The sequence below is a fragment of the Camelina sativa genome, chromosome 4, assembly GCF_000633955.1.
Source record: "Camelina sativa cultivar DH55 chromosome 4, Cs, whole genome shotgun sequence".
NCBI lineage: Eukaryota > Viridiplantae > Streptophyta > Magnoliopsida > Brassicales > Brassicaceae > Camelina > Camelina sativa.
In genome coordinates, this window is record NC_025688.1 from 12,969,899 (window position 1) to 12,982,479 (window position 12,581).

Consider the following 12,581-nt stretch of genomic DNA (forward strand, 5'->3'; position numbering starts at 1 on the left):
TAGCTTTTGAAATTATGTTTTTCACAAGCCCTGTATATACGTAATTAAAATATGTTTCATTTTTTCCCTATAGGTAAGTCATTGCAAAGGCAATGTTGAGAACAAAACCAATTTTGAGTTTAGTATACCTACCTAGGTATCATCTTTATATCTATTACTAGATTTTATTCCGCAATACACCGCGGACATATAATTTTTATTATAATTTATATTTTATGTTGTATCTATTTGTTAAATATTGGATGTTTTGTAGATAGAGGAATAACTAAATTTTCCGGTTGTTGTGCGGCTAAATATTTATACATTTCATGACCATTTGTTTGTTATATTTAGCTTGTTTTGTTTAATGTTTGAGATTCTATTTGGATTTTTAATTATTATAACAAAAAAATAAGAGATTTAAATACATAATCAATAATTTATATGTTGTGATTAAGTCACATTTTTCCTAATGAATTAATTATTTTACACAATCTTAGTTAAATCAACTTGATTTTATGTCAAATATTCTAATATTAGTAGTGTTGATAAATAATTAAATGAGGATTTAACCCATGTTAACACAAATTTAATAATATTTTATCAAATATTCCAACATGTCCTCTTTATAATTCATCTACTATATAACCACATTATATAGTATTTTAGACTTTTTTAATTTTACATATTCATAATAATTAAAAGTTTTATTAAGTTTATATATGTTAGTTATAATATTCAAATAAATGTCAATCGAAGTTTTTTTACGTTAAGAATCAAAATTCACAGATTTTGGAAATTAAAATGGGAATCAAAATGTTGTTTTCATTGTTAGCGAAGGATTCAGATATAGAATATCTTCAAAGCACAATAGAATGTGTGGTTAAATATATGATAGTATATATTTCCATATTGGTTGCTGTTCTTATTTAGTTGGAATGAAATGTAAAATATTTAGGAAACAAAATCTGGAGTAATTTTAGTTTTGGAAAATTTTTAGGGGATAATGTTGTAAATAACTTTTTAAATAAACAAAACTAAAAAGGCATAACACAAAATGTACTTCAAAAATGTTAATATAGATATATATTGAACTTTTGATTTTTAAATGTCGGTTATAACCAGCTATAAACCTATAAACCCCAAGAAAATATTTTATTTATATATAAAATTATGTTAAGATTTTACTTTTATATTATTATTTGAAGTACATGATTTAAACCTTTTTTTTATAGATTTAACCTGTAGTATATATGTAACTAAGTATTGATATTACATATACATACAACATATAATTAAAAGGTATAATTTTAATTCAAATCTAGTTCACTAAAGTTACTTAATTTTATATAAATTTAATTTATGAAATATTGCAACAGACATATATGAAAAAACTTTTTTTGTCAAACATATGTGAAAACCTTATAGAAGCAACAATTAGGCTCTTTTGTGTTTATGAGATTTTTCACAATATATATTGTTAATTTCAGTATATTACACGTTGCTCCCTTAATCTCTTATCCTTAAAGATCATTTTTCCCTTCACTTGTCTTTTTTGCACTGCCTTCCTTTCAGTGTACTCTTCAAGTTCATATGTCACGAATGAGTTATCAAAAGACGGCTAAACTGAAGACAAAAATTAACTGTCAAAATAGTGTAGAATTCACGACATAGAGTGAAAATTAGACTTAAGGCAAGATGCTTACAGAAGAATCTCATCTTCAATAGTACCCCATTTTCCATGACCACTCCCTTACTTTGTAGATCATTTACTAACATCTTCAAGTAACAAAAAAAAAATCATTAAAAAGTTAAACAACCCAACCAAAATAGTGAACAAAACAAAATGAAAGCTTACCCATGACATGTCCCGGCGCTGATAAGTCTTGTGGTCATTCAACTGATTCACCAATGACAAATCCACCACAGCGCCTCCTCGATGACCACCACCACCACGGTATCCACCAACATACCCACTACGCCTTGCATCATCAACATATATATTTCCGGTTGAATGTTTGCAAACATCATATATATGGGAGATGGAATGAGTGTGGATCCTCCTAGATTTATGGCTAAATAATCTCTACAAAACTAATTACTTTACGTGGAAACATTAGGATATGGAATATTCTCATTATTATCTTGATTCGAGATCGCAAATCACGATTGATAGAAAGATTTTTGTAAGCAATTAATATATTCTTTTATTAAAAAAAAATCTATAAAATACCCCTATAAATTTAGTTTTTGATCGTCCTAAAAAAATAATTAGTTACCATATTTATCAGATTTTAATTCCTTCCCATTTTAATGTATTTTTGGTAATCAAAATCGGTAAATCAATTTTAATATTTTATATTAATTACAATGACATTGTCTGTAAATAAGTCTGAACTCCAAGCCTTCTTCTGAAAAATGCTGTGAAAAATAATAATATAGATTATTAAGGTTTATGTTATGTTATGGCTTTCCTAATTCATTATAAAAGTTTTGATTTACAATATAGTTTCACATATCTCAATCCCATATACCAAAATTTGTTTCTTTTTTTTCATCAAGCAACATTCAATAAAATAAGTATCAAACCCTTATAGGCAAGTGATTCTATGGGATATGTATAAGGAATAGAATGATTTACTATCATCTTTTTGAAGTTAAGTTTACTTAATTTTTGTTTATTGGCCTTCGTATTGTATTTATCGAAAATCTCTCGGTCAATTTTACTCCTAACCAATGGTGTAGATAATAATAAAAATGATACGATATACGACAAGAGGGCTAGCTTATGAGTTCAATATACTTATCCACGTGTAGTATGAAAGCTATTCAATGCACAAAATTGTATTTACACAGTTTATTATATAGACTGATATTATTATTTTCAATATTTTGCTTTAAGACATGAAGTATTGATAACTATCCATTGTATCAAGCTGTATGTAACAGTAGAGCAAATGTTTTATTGATCATATCACTTAGACTTATTGATCAGTCTACACTTTTTAGTATTTGTTTAACTATTAGAAAATAAATTTGTGATTTAAATAATGATATATAATACCTCTCTTCAAAACCCAAAATTGGCATTTCTAAAGCAAGGTTTTGTGTATCAAAATTAGTTTACATCATGCTTTATAATAGTTTCAAAAAATATATTTGAAATGAATCCAATTAACACTAATTAGTATCCCATAATTACAATATTTTTTTAAAAATATATATATATATATATATATCTTCTAAACATTTTAATATGCTAAAAGAAATTTAAATACTCGTAGGTTAGAATTTATACAAATATGATTAAATAATTTTAAACACTAAACAAAACAACGAAATTAATAAATATAATTAATTAACAAAATTAAACATTAAAATTTTTAGTTATATAAGAAATTATAAAATCTAGTTTTTCATTAATTATTCTAATTCTACAGTTTAAAATGTGCAAAACAGTCGCAAACAACAATTAAAGAGAAATCAAAACGTCTTCAAGTAATAATATAAATTTAGGAATGTATCTAAAAGATTCAAACAGTTTTAATTTTATTATGATTGCAAAGATAAACAAATATAATGAAAAAAGCGTTCAAAAACAACCCGCGGTTTGTTATCATCAATCTAACGTATTTTATTCTTAAGCAACTTTTTCAAAACTTTGTTAGTAATACCATCCGGTAGAGATATGATCTTAAACGTAGAGAATAAAGTTTTTTTTTTTTTTTTTTTTTGAGAATTGGGTAAAGTCAAGATTCATATAACAAAAACGATGTGAGATCGAACGGCTAAAAATATAGTAGTGTGCAGAAGATCTTGACGGTTCAGATCGCTTGAGAAATATGACGCGGATCGATGATAACAACCGTTGATAAACTAGGATCCAACGATTAACAGTCTTCCAAGAATAGTAGCCCTAAAAAGCCCTCTTTTGTATCGGCAGTCGCCCTCTTTTTTAATTTGTAACCGAGAAAAAAAAACAAAAAACACAGATCTGAGCTTTATATTTCTCCGTTGTATCATCCTCTCGATCTCCGTAGTAGAAACCAATCGTGAACAGAGGTTTCAACGGTAAGATCTGTGCTCGAAATTATCTGGATTAGATTTCATCTGTCATCTATAACTAGCCGCCGATCGTTTTTTCTTCTTCAGTTTCGTATTTGTTTATGCGTTCTCCGATATTTTGTGTATGCAGATGCTAAAATACGCGTCTTATGGGACTTGGTGGATTTCCCAGTCCCTGAGGGTTACAGTATTCGTGATATTGTTGGTTCTGTTCTGCGGAGAGAGGGTTATACTGGTGAGTTGTCAATCACGGCTTATGGTGAGACGGATCCGTATCCGGCTGAAGACGGGTTCACCTTCGTACAGAATAGTGAGATTTCCTTTTGATTTTTTTTTCTTACAAAATAAATTGTGTATGTGGGGCCTGTGGCTGTATGTAATCTAGAGATCTCCGTTGTTGATATGCATTTCCAGGCGATAAATATTTGAGACTTTCTAAGATATTAGTAGACGCTGCATTCTGGGCACTGGAAAACCCTTTGCCTTATTTAAAACCTGCACCTTCCTTGATGGTAGTCGCAAAGAACTGCGACCAACAAACGGAGTTCGTGGATTTTCTCCAAAATTTGTATAATTTAACTTTCCAAATTTTCTTAGTACTGCCCGATGATTGCTGCCCAGAAAAACTGGGAATTCCTAAGGTAAATTTAGCATGGTACTGGACAAGCCTACTTGAGGGAGGAAAACCTATCCCTCGTACCGAATTAAAATGCCTATTCGCTCGAGTAAAACCATCGCCTGCCAACATATTTAGGAGGATCTGATGCATGCATGGCTCCATCGACAATAATGTTCTGCTTTTTTTTTTTTTTCAAAAGATTTTTGGTTTTGTGTATGTCGTTTGTTTGTCGTCGTCTTTTAAACTCTGTTTGCATGATCTGATGTGCAAATTATCACTTCTCGTTTGTTTGTCGTCGTCTTTTAAACTCTGTTTTATGTAAGTGATAATTTGCACGCTTTTAAGTCTGCTCAAGTATTATCTTTTTTATCTGAAGCACTTTTCGGATCATATTTGAATCCTTCCGGATCTAAATCCTTCTTTCAATTTATCTTCTTAATTATTTTCCTAAGATCACAATCTTATTCTTAAAATTGATCGACAATGTATTTTAACTTGGACCAACAACTGGCTAACGTTATTCTCAATTTACGAGCTCTCAGTTATTGAAGTTCTGGAATGATTGCAGTTTACTCATGTTTATTGGGTCACGTTTTCTATGGTGATGCAAATTCTTTCCCAAAGATTGTGTGTGAAGCACTGGGAGATGGTATTTTATATGAATTGCTAGTTTTATGTTGTGATGTAGGATTGCAAAAACACTTAAATATTTACTTACCTAGAGAATCCGTTTTCTCGCCACATCTCTATTGTTTCTTTTGAAGCTTTGGCTCCAGCTTTTGGGGCTTTGATAATTTTGCTCTCTGGGACGACATTATCTACTATTCTAGCCTCAGCTGTCACAGTTGTTTCTTCAAACCATAATATCCGATGTAGCTAATTCCTGCATTTTTTCAATCAAAACCTTCTGTTACAACCACACGATTTTCTCAACAAAACAAGACCCAAGTGAAACTGTATAGGTTCGCAACTTACATTGATATTGTTCTCAGCGATACAAACTTTTTGTTGATTGTTTTCTTCAGGAGACGCAGTATTGGCTGACGAGAGCTCGTTTATAGATGACTGCACGATACTACACACGAGAAAAGGAACACCTCTCTAAAACCTTGTCACTAAAGTTGAACATCCTTATCATCTCCACAGGATATAAGGAGAAGTTCCCTTATATGTATTGCAAACATAACCAGTGCCTGTTAAAAGGAATATACACATTTAAGACTCACAATAGCAGTGGCGTAATTGTTACAGAAATATGCAAGCATCTTATTAATGTGATGTAGGATTGCAAAAAGGTTATATATCTGCTGCTTAGTGTCATCACTAGTTGGACATTATGAAAGATTTGAGGTCATAACAATATAGAAGAAAGTGCAGTCGAGGTAGCTAGTGGTGGAATGTTCAGTAATTGTTGTTTCTGACAAGCGACCCCCTTAAAAAGAGAGGCAAAAGGGGATTGTAGTCTTTAGTCTGCATCCGCAGGGAGGGAGGGAGAGAGAGAGAGAGGAAGAACAAAGTTTTTGCTTATGTTCTTTTTGCATGTATAGTTTCTTCTCGTATTATGTTTGTATCTCGACGATATTTACTGAGAAACTCAATTAAAAGTGCAAGCAGAAAATCATTAACATTCAATTAAAATGACTTTGCCATCAAACGGATCTCTTTACTTACTTAGTCAGGAAGTAAAAAAAACCAAACAAAGCAAGAAGATTGAGAAAACCTGTGTCTTTCCCTGGGACGTCTTTAGCAATTACGAGGAAGTTTGTCTCGTTATGTTCTAGTTCGTCATTAAAACAACGGAATGCCCAGTAAAGTATGTCCAGTTGCATCCTACTGAGTCTCACATGTTTTTCAGCCGCTGGGAAATGCATATCATATCAATCAACGGAGATGCATGCAAATTACGAGACATGAATATATATATATATATATATATATAAGAAAAAAGTGTTAATTATAATATTAAAGAGGATCGGAGGACTTCAATTAATTTTGTTCACCTTTTTGTACAAGCTGCATCTTGGCACAGAGATAATCCATCCTATCTGCATCTCCATCACCATAAGCCTGGATTTTCAGTTTACCAATATACCCCTCCATCCGAAGCGCTCGTTCGACTTTACTACGAAACTCGTTTAACATGCGATCCTCAGGGACTGGGAAATCAACGACGTCCCAGAAGACGCACGTGTCAGCATCTGCCAAAACGGACAACGAAACAATTAGGAAGCCATCAGACCGACATCAACTTGAATTGAATTGGAGCAAGAGAGAGAGAAAGAGAGAGAGATCTTACCGTAGTACTTCGCCATGACTCCGATCGAGAGAGAAACAAAAAGAATTTAGGGGAAATTGGAAAAAGAGATACGAACAGAGAGGAATAACCAATCGATGAAAGAACACGAAACTCTTTCGTCTAAGGGTGCCTAACCGCCGCACCGAGAATTCGGGGTTAGATCTGTGTGTGTGGCTGCCGATGAGAGGGTATTTGTTGAGAGGAGAGAAGATTCGGATCCCACAGGTTTGCTAAATTACGTTCCTACCCCTTATTTTACAATGCAGTACACAGCCAAGTAGCTGAGGGTAGTTTAGTAACTTCGATGGTCAGATTCTTAAGGACGCTGATTGCTTCCTTCAGGTTCGTTTCTCGATTCCTATTAAACTGATATTTTCTCAAGTTTGCTCAGCACATGAGAGGCACGTGTGGGGCTGAAGATGAGTTAGTTCACACTATTGTATATTAATACAGTATAGAGAAAGGATCGTAGATGGTATGCATTGTTTGTGAATTGTAAAAGTGACGTATGTGTTGCTTGGGAGATAGAGTTGATGAATCGGTGATGTGCCGGTGGCTCTAGTATTGTATAAACAGTGCATCACACAGGTAAGAAGTAGAGATTGTGTTCTTCATTCTTATCAAATGTTGCGGTGAAACTGTGATCGCGTCACCGACCAATGCATTATCCAATCCCGTTTAGCTCGATAATTTCGGATATTCTACACTAAATTGCTCGTTGCTTCAATTGGTTCACTTTGAGTTTTCTGATCACGGTTTTGAACTTTTGCCAACCATGATTGCTGGGTTTGATGCGATTTTTCCCATCTTTCATGATCTGATGGTTATGGTTTATTGCTCCACACTAAGCTACATGAGTGATGTAGGGTTATGTTATTTCTAAGGATCGGGTTCTGTTCATGGTCTAGTCTATTTCTGTTGTTGTTAATGTTCTAAGTTTCTGTGCTCTGTTTACAGCCTAATTTGAAAAAGTTCTTGGCCATGGGACGGCCTGCGTGGAAGGAAGGAAGCCCGCTCTACGCTTCAAATTTTTTTGTCATGTAAGCTCTGTTTGATCCTATTGATTTTATACAAGTTATGCAGAGTTTGTTATTTGACTTTATGGTTTTGGTTTTGGTTTTGGTATATTTTTGACGCAGCTAATGAACCCATTGAGGAGAAAGTCATTCTATGAGATGGTTAGTACTGAAAAAATGTGTTCCTGAAACAGGCGAAATGAGGTTGTTTAAAGCTATTTTACTAATGTTGTCTTTGTTTGGCGCTGATTTGCAGAATAAAGTGGAAATGATTGTTCCTATGGTGATTGGGGACTATACAGACTTCTTTGCATCTATGCATCACGCAAAGAACTGCGGACTTATGTTTCGTGGGCCTGAAAATGCGATAATCCCAAATTGGTGCGTATATATTACTTTTGAGCTGAGTGTTTCTTCATGCAATGATCGAGTGACTCTGCAAATTTTACACGACATTACCATGTTTGGTCGTCCTATTGCATATCATGGAAGGGCATCATCCATTTTTCGACCAAGGTTAGGAAACTGTATGTTTATTATCTGTTTTTTTTTTTTTTTTTTGCTCTTATCCTGAGAATGTTTGTTAAGGCATTTCATTTTCTAAGTCATGCATTATGCAAGGTTTTATGCTTTGACAAGAAAAATCGTTGTTCTTAATTTGTTAGAAGTTTTCTAAGATACTCTTACACTGAAACTGATTTGGAAAATTAATACTGAAATGCTAATTCCAGATTTACTTTTTCTTGTTTTGTATTCTTCCCGAGGCCGAGGTCAATGCCATCTACAAGGAACTTGATTTTGAGCTTGAAATGGTAAGCATCGGATGCCTCAGTAATGTTGATTTGCTTAAGAATGATTCAGTTGAAGCTATTTGGTGTTAGTTAAGTATTTTTACACCATTGACGAATTTCTTTTATCACTTGATATTCAGGCTGCTGTAGTTGGTCCAGGAAATGAATTGGGATTGGGAAAGCCCATTGACGTGAATAATGCAGCCGATCATATATTTTGGTCTAATACTGAGTACTTACTTCATTATAGTATTCTTTGAGTCATCTTTAACCTGACCGTGCGTGACCTGTTTTATGAAATGTTTGTTGTTATAGCTAGGGATATTCAGGCGTGGGAGTATGTGCCTCTTGGGCCTTTCCTAGGGAAGAGTTTCGGTGAGAAATTAGTATTCAAGATTGATATTTGGCTTCAAAACTTCGATTTCGTTTATTCTAGTTGGAGTATGTGAGCTTGGAACTTCAGCGAATGTTGATTTGTTGTGTTGTAGGGACTACCGTAACCCCTTGGATTGTTACCTTAGATGCGCTTGAGCCTTTCGGTTGTCAAGCTCCCAAGCAGGTTGGTACTTTGCATCACATTATTTTTGTGCCATGCAATCATTGATTCTTTTTGTGCAGGATCCACCGCCATTGCCATATTTGGCTGAGAAGGATTCTGTAAATTATGACATCTCTTTGGAGGTAGCATCGTGGAGTTTTTTTTTTCTTTTCACTATCAACTACAGATGATTGTGGATTTAATTAAAAATAAACATCATGCTTCTTCGCTTATAGGTTCAACTGAAACATGATGCTTGTGTAATAACAAAGAGCAACTTTCAAAACGTGTTAGTTCCTCTATAGTCTCTTACCCAGTACCTCCTTACAATTAATTAGTATGATTCCAACTCTCTTAAACTTATGTTGACAGATACTGGACCATAACGCAGCAGCTAGCACACCATACCGTCAATGGTTGCAATTTGAGGCCTGGTGATCTCCTTGGAACCGGAACCATAAGCGGGCCTGTAAACTCTTTCAAACTGGTTCTCTCCTCTACTTTATCAAGTGATGGCTAAAAATAACAACAAGGATGTGTGTTTCTTGATTCTTAACGCAGGAGCCAGATTCATATGGGTGCGCCTACTTGAGTTAACTTGGAATGGACAGAAACCGTTATTACTCAACGAAACAACTCAGACATTTCTCCAATGACACATGCTCTGATACCATATCAGCAAACACGAATAGAGAGAAAAGTTTGTTAGAAACTCAAATTCTCATTAATCGAAGAAAGAGTTGTTACAATGTTCTTATGTGGAACGTGATTATCAAACCGGGACAAACCGGAGCTATACAATTAATTTAATCTATAAACCGGACATTCCAGAGTCCTTAACCAACTATAATATGTACAAGTATAAAACTATATACACTCATCTAACACATTTCTCTAAGACGGTGACAAAGTGACCTTCTCAGGTTTATGCAAGGTAAAAATAAAAGGGAAAATTATAAAAAAAGATCTTTTTCCCAATTTTTATCCATTTACACTTTTTTTTTTTAAAGTTTGGTTAAATAGGTTTTAGGATATAAAAATAGCCAATTATACCCTTAGTTATATTTTCAGATAAAATTTGTTGATTTTTTGTCTTCTGAAATTAAAAATACAGTAAAATTAAATCGAAATAATTTTACTATGTCAATCTAGTAGGCTTAATTTTTCGTAATGGGTCTTGAGAAAATAAGGAAAATTTTACTTTGTCTCGACAAAGTAAGAAAACAAATGGGATCCCAAAACAATTCAGGTCAAAAAATTCCCGATAGGGTTAATCGAGAAAAAACCCTTCCGCCGTATCTCACCATCGTCACCATCTCTTGTCTTTCACCATCGTCAGCATCTCACCGTCAGCTCTCTCCATCGTCGACATCTCTCTCCATCTTCACCATCTTCCGCCGGTTCGATTTCTTCACCGTCTTCCGTCGTTTTTCCATCTTCATTGTCTTCCGCCTTGTATCCATTGGTGGCTTAGTCGTTTTGGTGGTCTCCTCTTCACTATCTCAAGGTAAATCCGGTTGGATTTCTCTTCTCCATTGCTCCTTGTCGATCGAATTAGGTATTTTAATTTGTGTATTTTTTTTTGCATGTTTAAATTTTTTCCTTGTTTAATCTCGATTTCAACCTAGAATTGTATAATTATAAGTAAATTATCAAATTTTCAGTTTGGATTTCTCTTAACCATTTATCCATGTTTATCGAATTTGGTATGTTTCATTGTGGAATTTTTTTGGGAATGTTTAACTTTTATCCTTTTGTAATCTCGATTTCAATCCAGAATTCAAATGAACATCAAAGTTTTAGATCCGTTTTGCATCTAGACCATATAATGCTTGATTTTTTTGCACTTAATAATGTGAATACGATAAGTTGAAGCTCTTCGTTTGTTTTATTTTTAGTATTATATTGACTTTAAAGGAAAAATTGTGTACCAGGATTGATGAAACAAGATCGATAAAGCTAATTAACAAGAACAAGAGTGATGATCGGAACAGTAGTGAACACTTTTTGTGAACGATAAGGTTAGTTAAAAAGTTTGCTTAAATCTCTTGCTTTTTCTTATGAGTTCTTCGTTTTTTCTTTTTCTTAGTTTGTTTGATTCTAAGTAGGGTGATATGAGCTTAGATATGAGCGATTACGTTGTTGATTGTAACGTTGTTTTGTTTTCTGTAATTTATGCAGGTTGAGGTGGAAAGAATTGAAATTGGGAAGTCAGAGAACTCAGGTTAGAACTTTGTTGCAGCAATATTCTCATATGATTTAGCGTCTGTAGCCCCTTCTTGTTTGTAGATATTTTTTTCGAAAATCGGATCAGAGGGATCTAGGATACACTTACATAAATTGAAAAAATCTGAAGTCTTAAAACAAAACAAACTTAGACTCTTTCTCATCATCTTTTAAACAAACAGTTTGGCATATACATATGGTTGGTTGAGTTAGGTTGCTATTAAGAAACTATAGTGTCTTCCAGAACAGTACGTGTAATCATCATCTCTTTGTTTGGGACCTTTTTTCATCACTGCATACTTTAAATTCTTGTTTTGCATCTAAATGATTAATGATCTAAGTATTTTTGCTCTTAAATCATAGTTTCTAGAATCTGTATTAATTTCTTTTCGAAATTGAACTTTTAGTATACTTTCTCATGTCTTTGTTGATTTTTGTTATGATTTCAGAAGTGTTTCCTTCTCTCACTGCTTCTTAGCTTGTCACATCATAACATATTTTGCATCTTCACCGCTTAACAGGTATGTAGAATTGTATTACAAATTTTTTTTCAAGTTTCATCGTTTAACAGGTTATGTAATTTTTTAAAAACTCGATTTCTTTTTTTGATCTTCTTACTTCAGGAAACCTGTCTATATCATTCATGACTGACCATGGCTGAGAGCAGAATTGGATCATAAGTTGCAAATGTCAATGTCCTCAACAAAGGCACCATCAGATTCTGATACAAGTAAGAGCCAAAGTACAATCTTTTTTTTTTACAAGTCGTATTTAGTTTGGTTATAAAAGTCGTATCTCGTTTGTTTGTTTTTTTTTTCAAGTTTCTGTTAGCAGCTAAATGATTAGTAGTCATAGTTTTCTTGTTCTTAAATCATTCTTTTAGTAATCTGTTTTTTTTTTTTTTTTTTTTGCAAAATTGAAGTCTTATATCTTTGTTGATTTATTTCAGTTTTGGCTAATTTATACTAATTCATCTTTTACTTTTTTTGGCAGGAATGGAAAAGAAGTACCCTAAACGGCTTATGGAAGATGGAAGCGAGCTACAAGTTGG

General features: G+C 33.2%; 1 protein-coding gene, 1 long non-coding RNA gene and 1 pseudogene across 3 annotated transcripts; 2 read left to right on the plus strand and 1 right to left on the minus strand.

Moving 5' to 3' along the window:
• LOC104780393 lies at positions 3,735 to 5,071 on the plus strand. 2 transcript variants are annotated; one of them, XR_766740.2, is made up of 3 exons: positions 3,744 to 4,050; positions 4,175 to 4,354; positions 4,459 to 5,071. It is a non-coding gene; the product is annotated as an uncharacterized LOC104780393 (long non-coding RNA). The 2 variants fall into 2 exon arrangements; XR_766739.2 differs by having other exon boundaries at positions 3,735 to 4,050; positions 4,175 to 5,053.
• Positions 5,824 to 7,146, minus strand: LOC104780394 (the record flags this gene model as incomplete). Its single annotated transcript, XM_019244628.1, is given in 4 exon segments — positions 5,824 to 5,856; positions 6,384 to 6,521; positions 6,664 to 6,861; positions 6,960 to 7,146. Coding segments are annotated over 4 exon segments (385 nt in total), but the record flags the coding sequence as incomplete, so codon positions are not given.
• On the plus strand, positions 7,343 to 10,142 carry LOC104780395 (annotated as a pseudogene).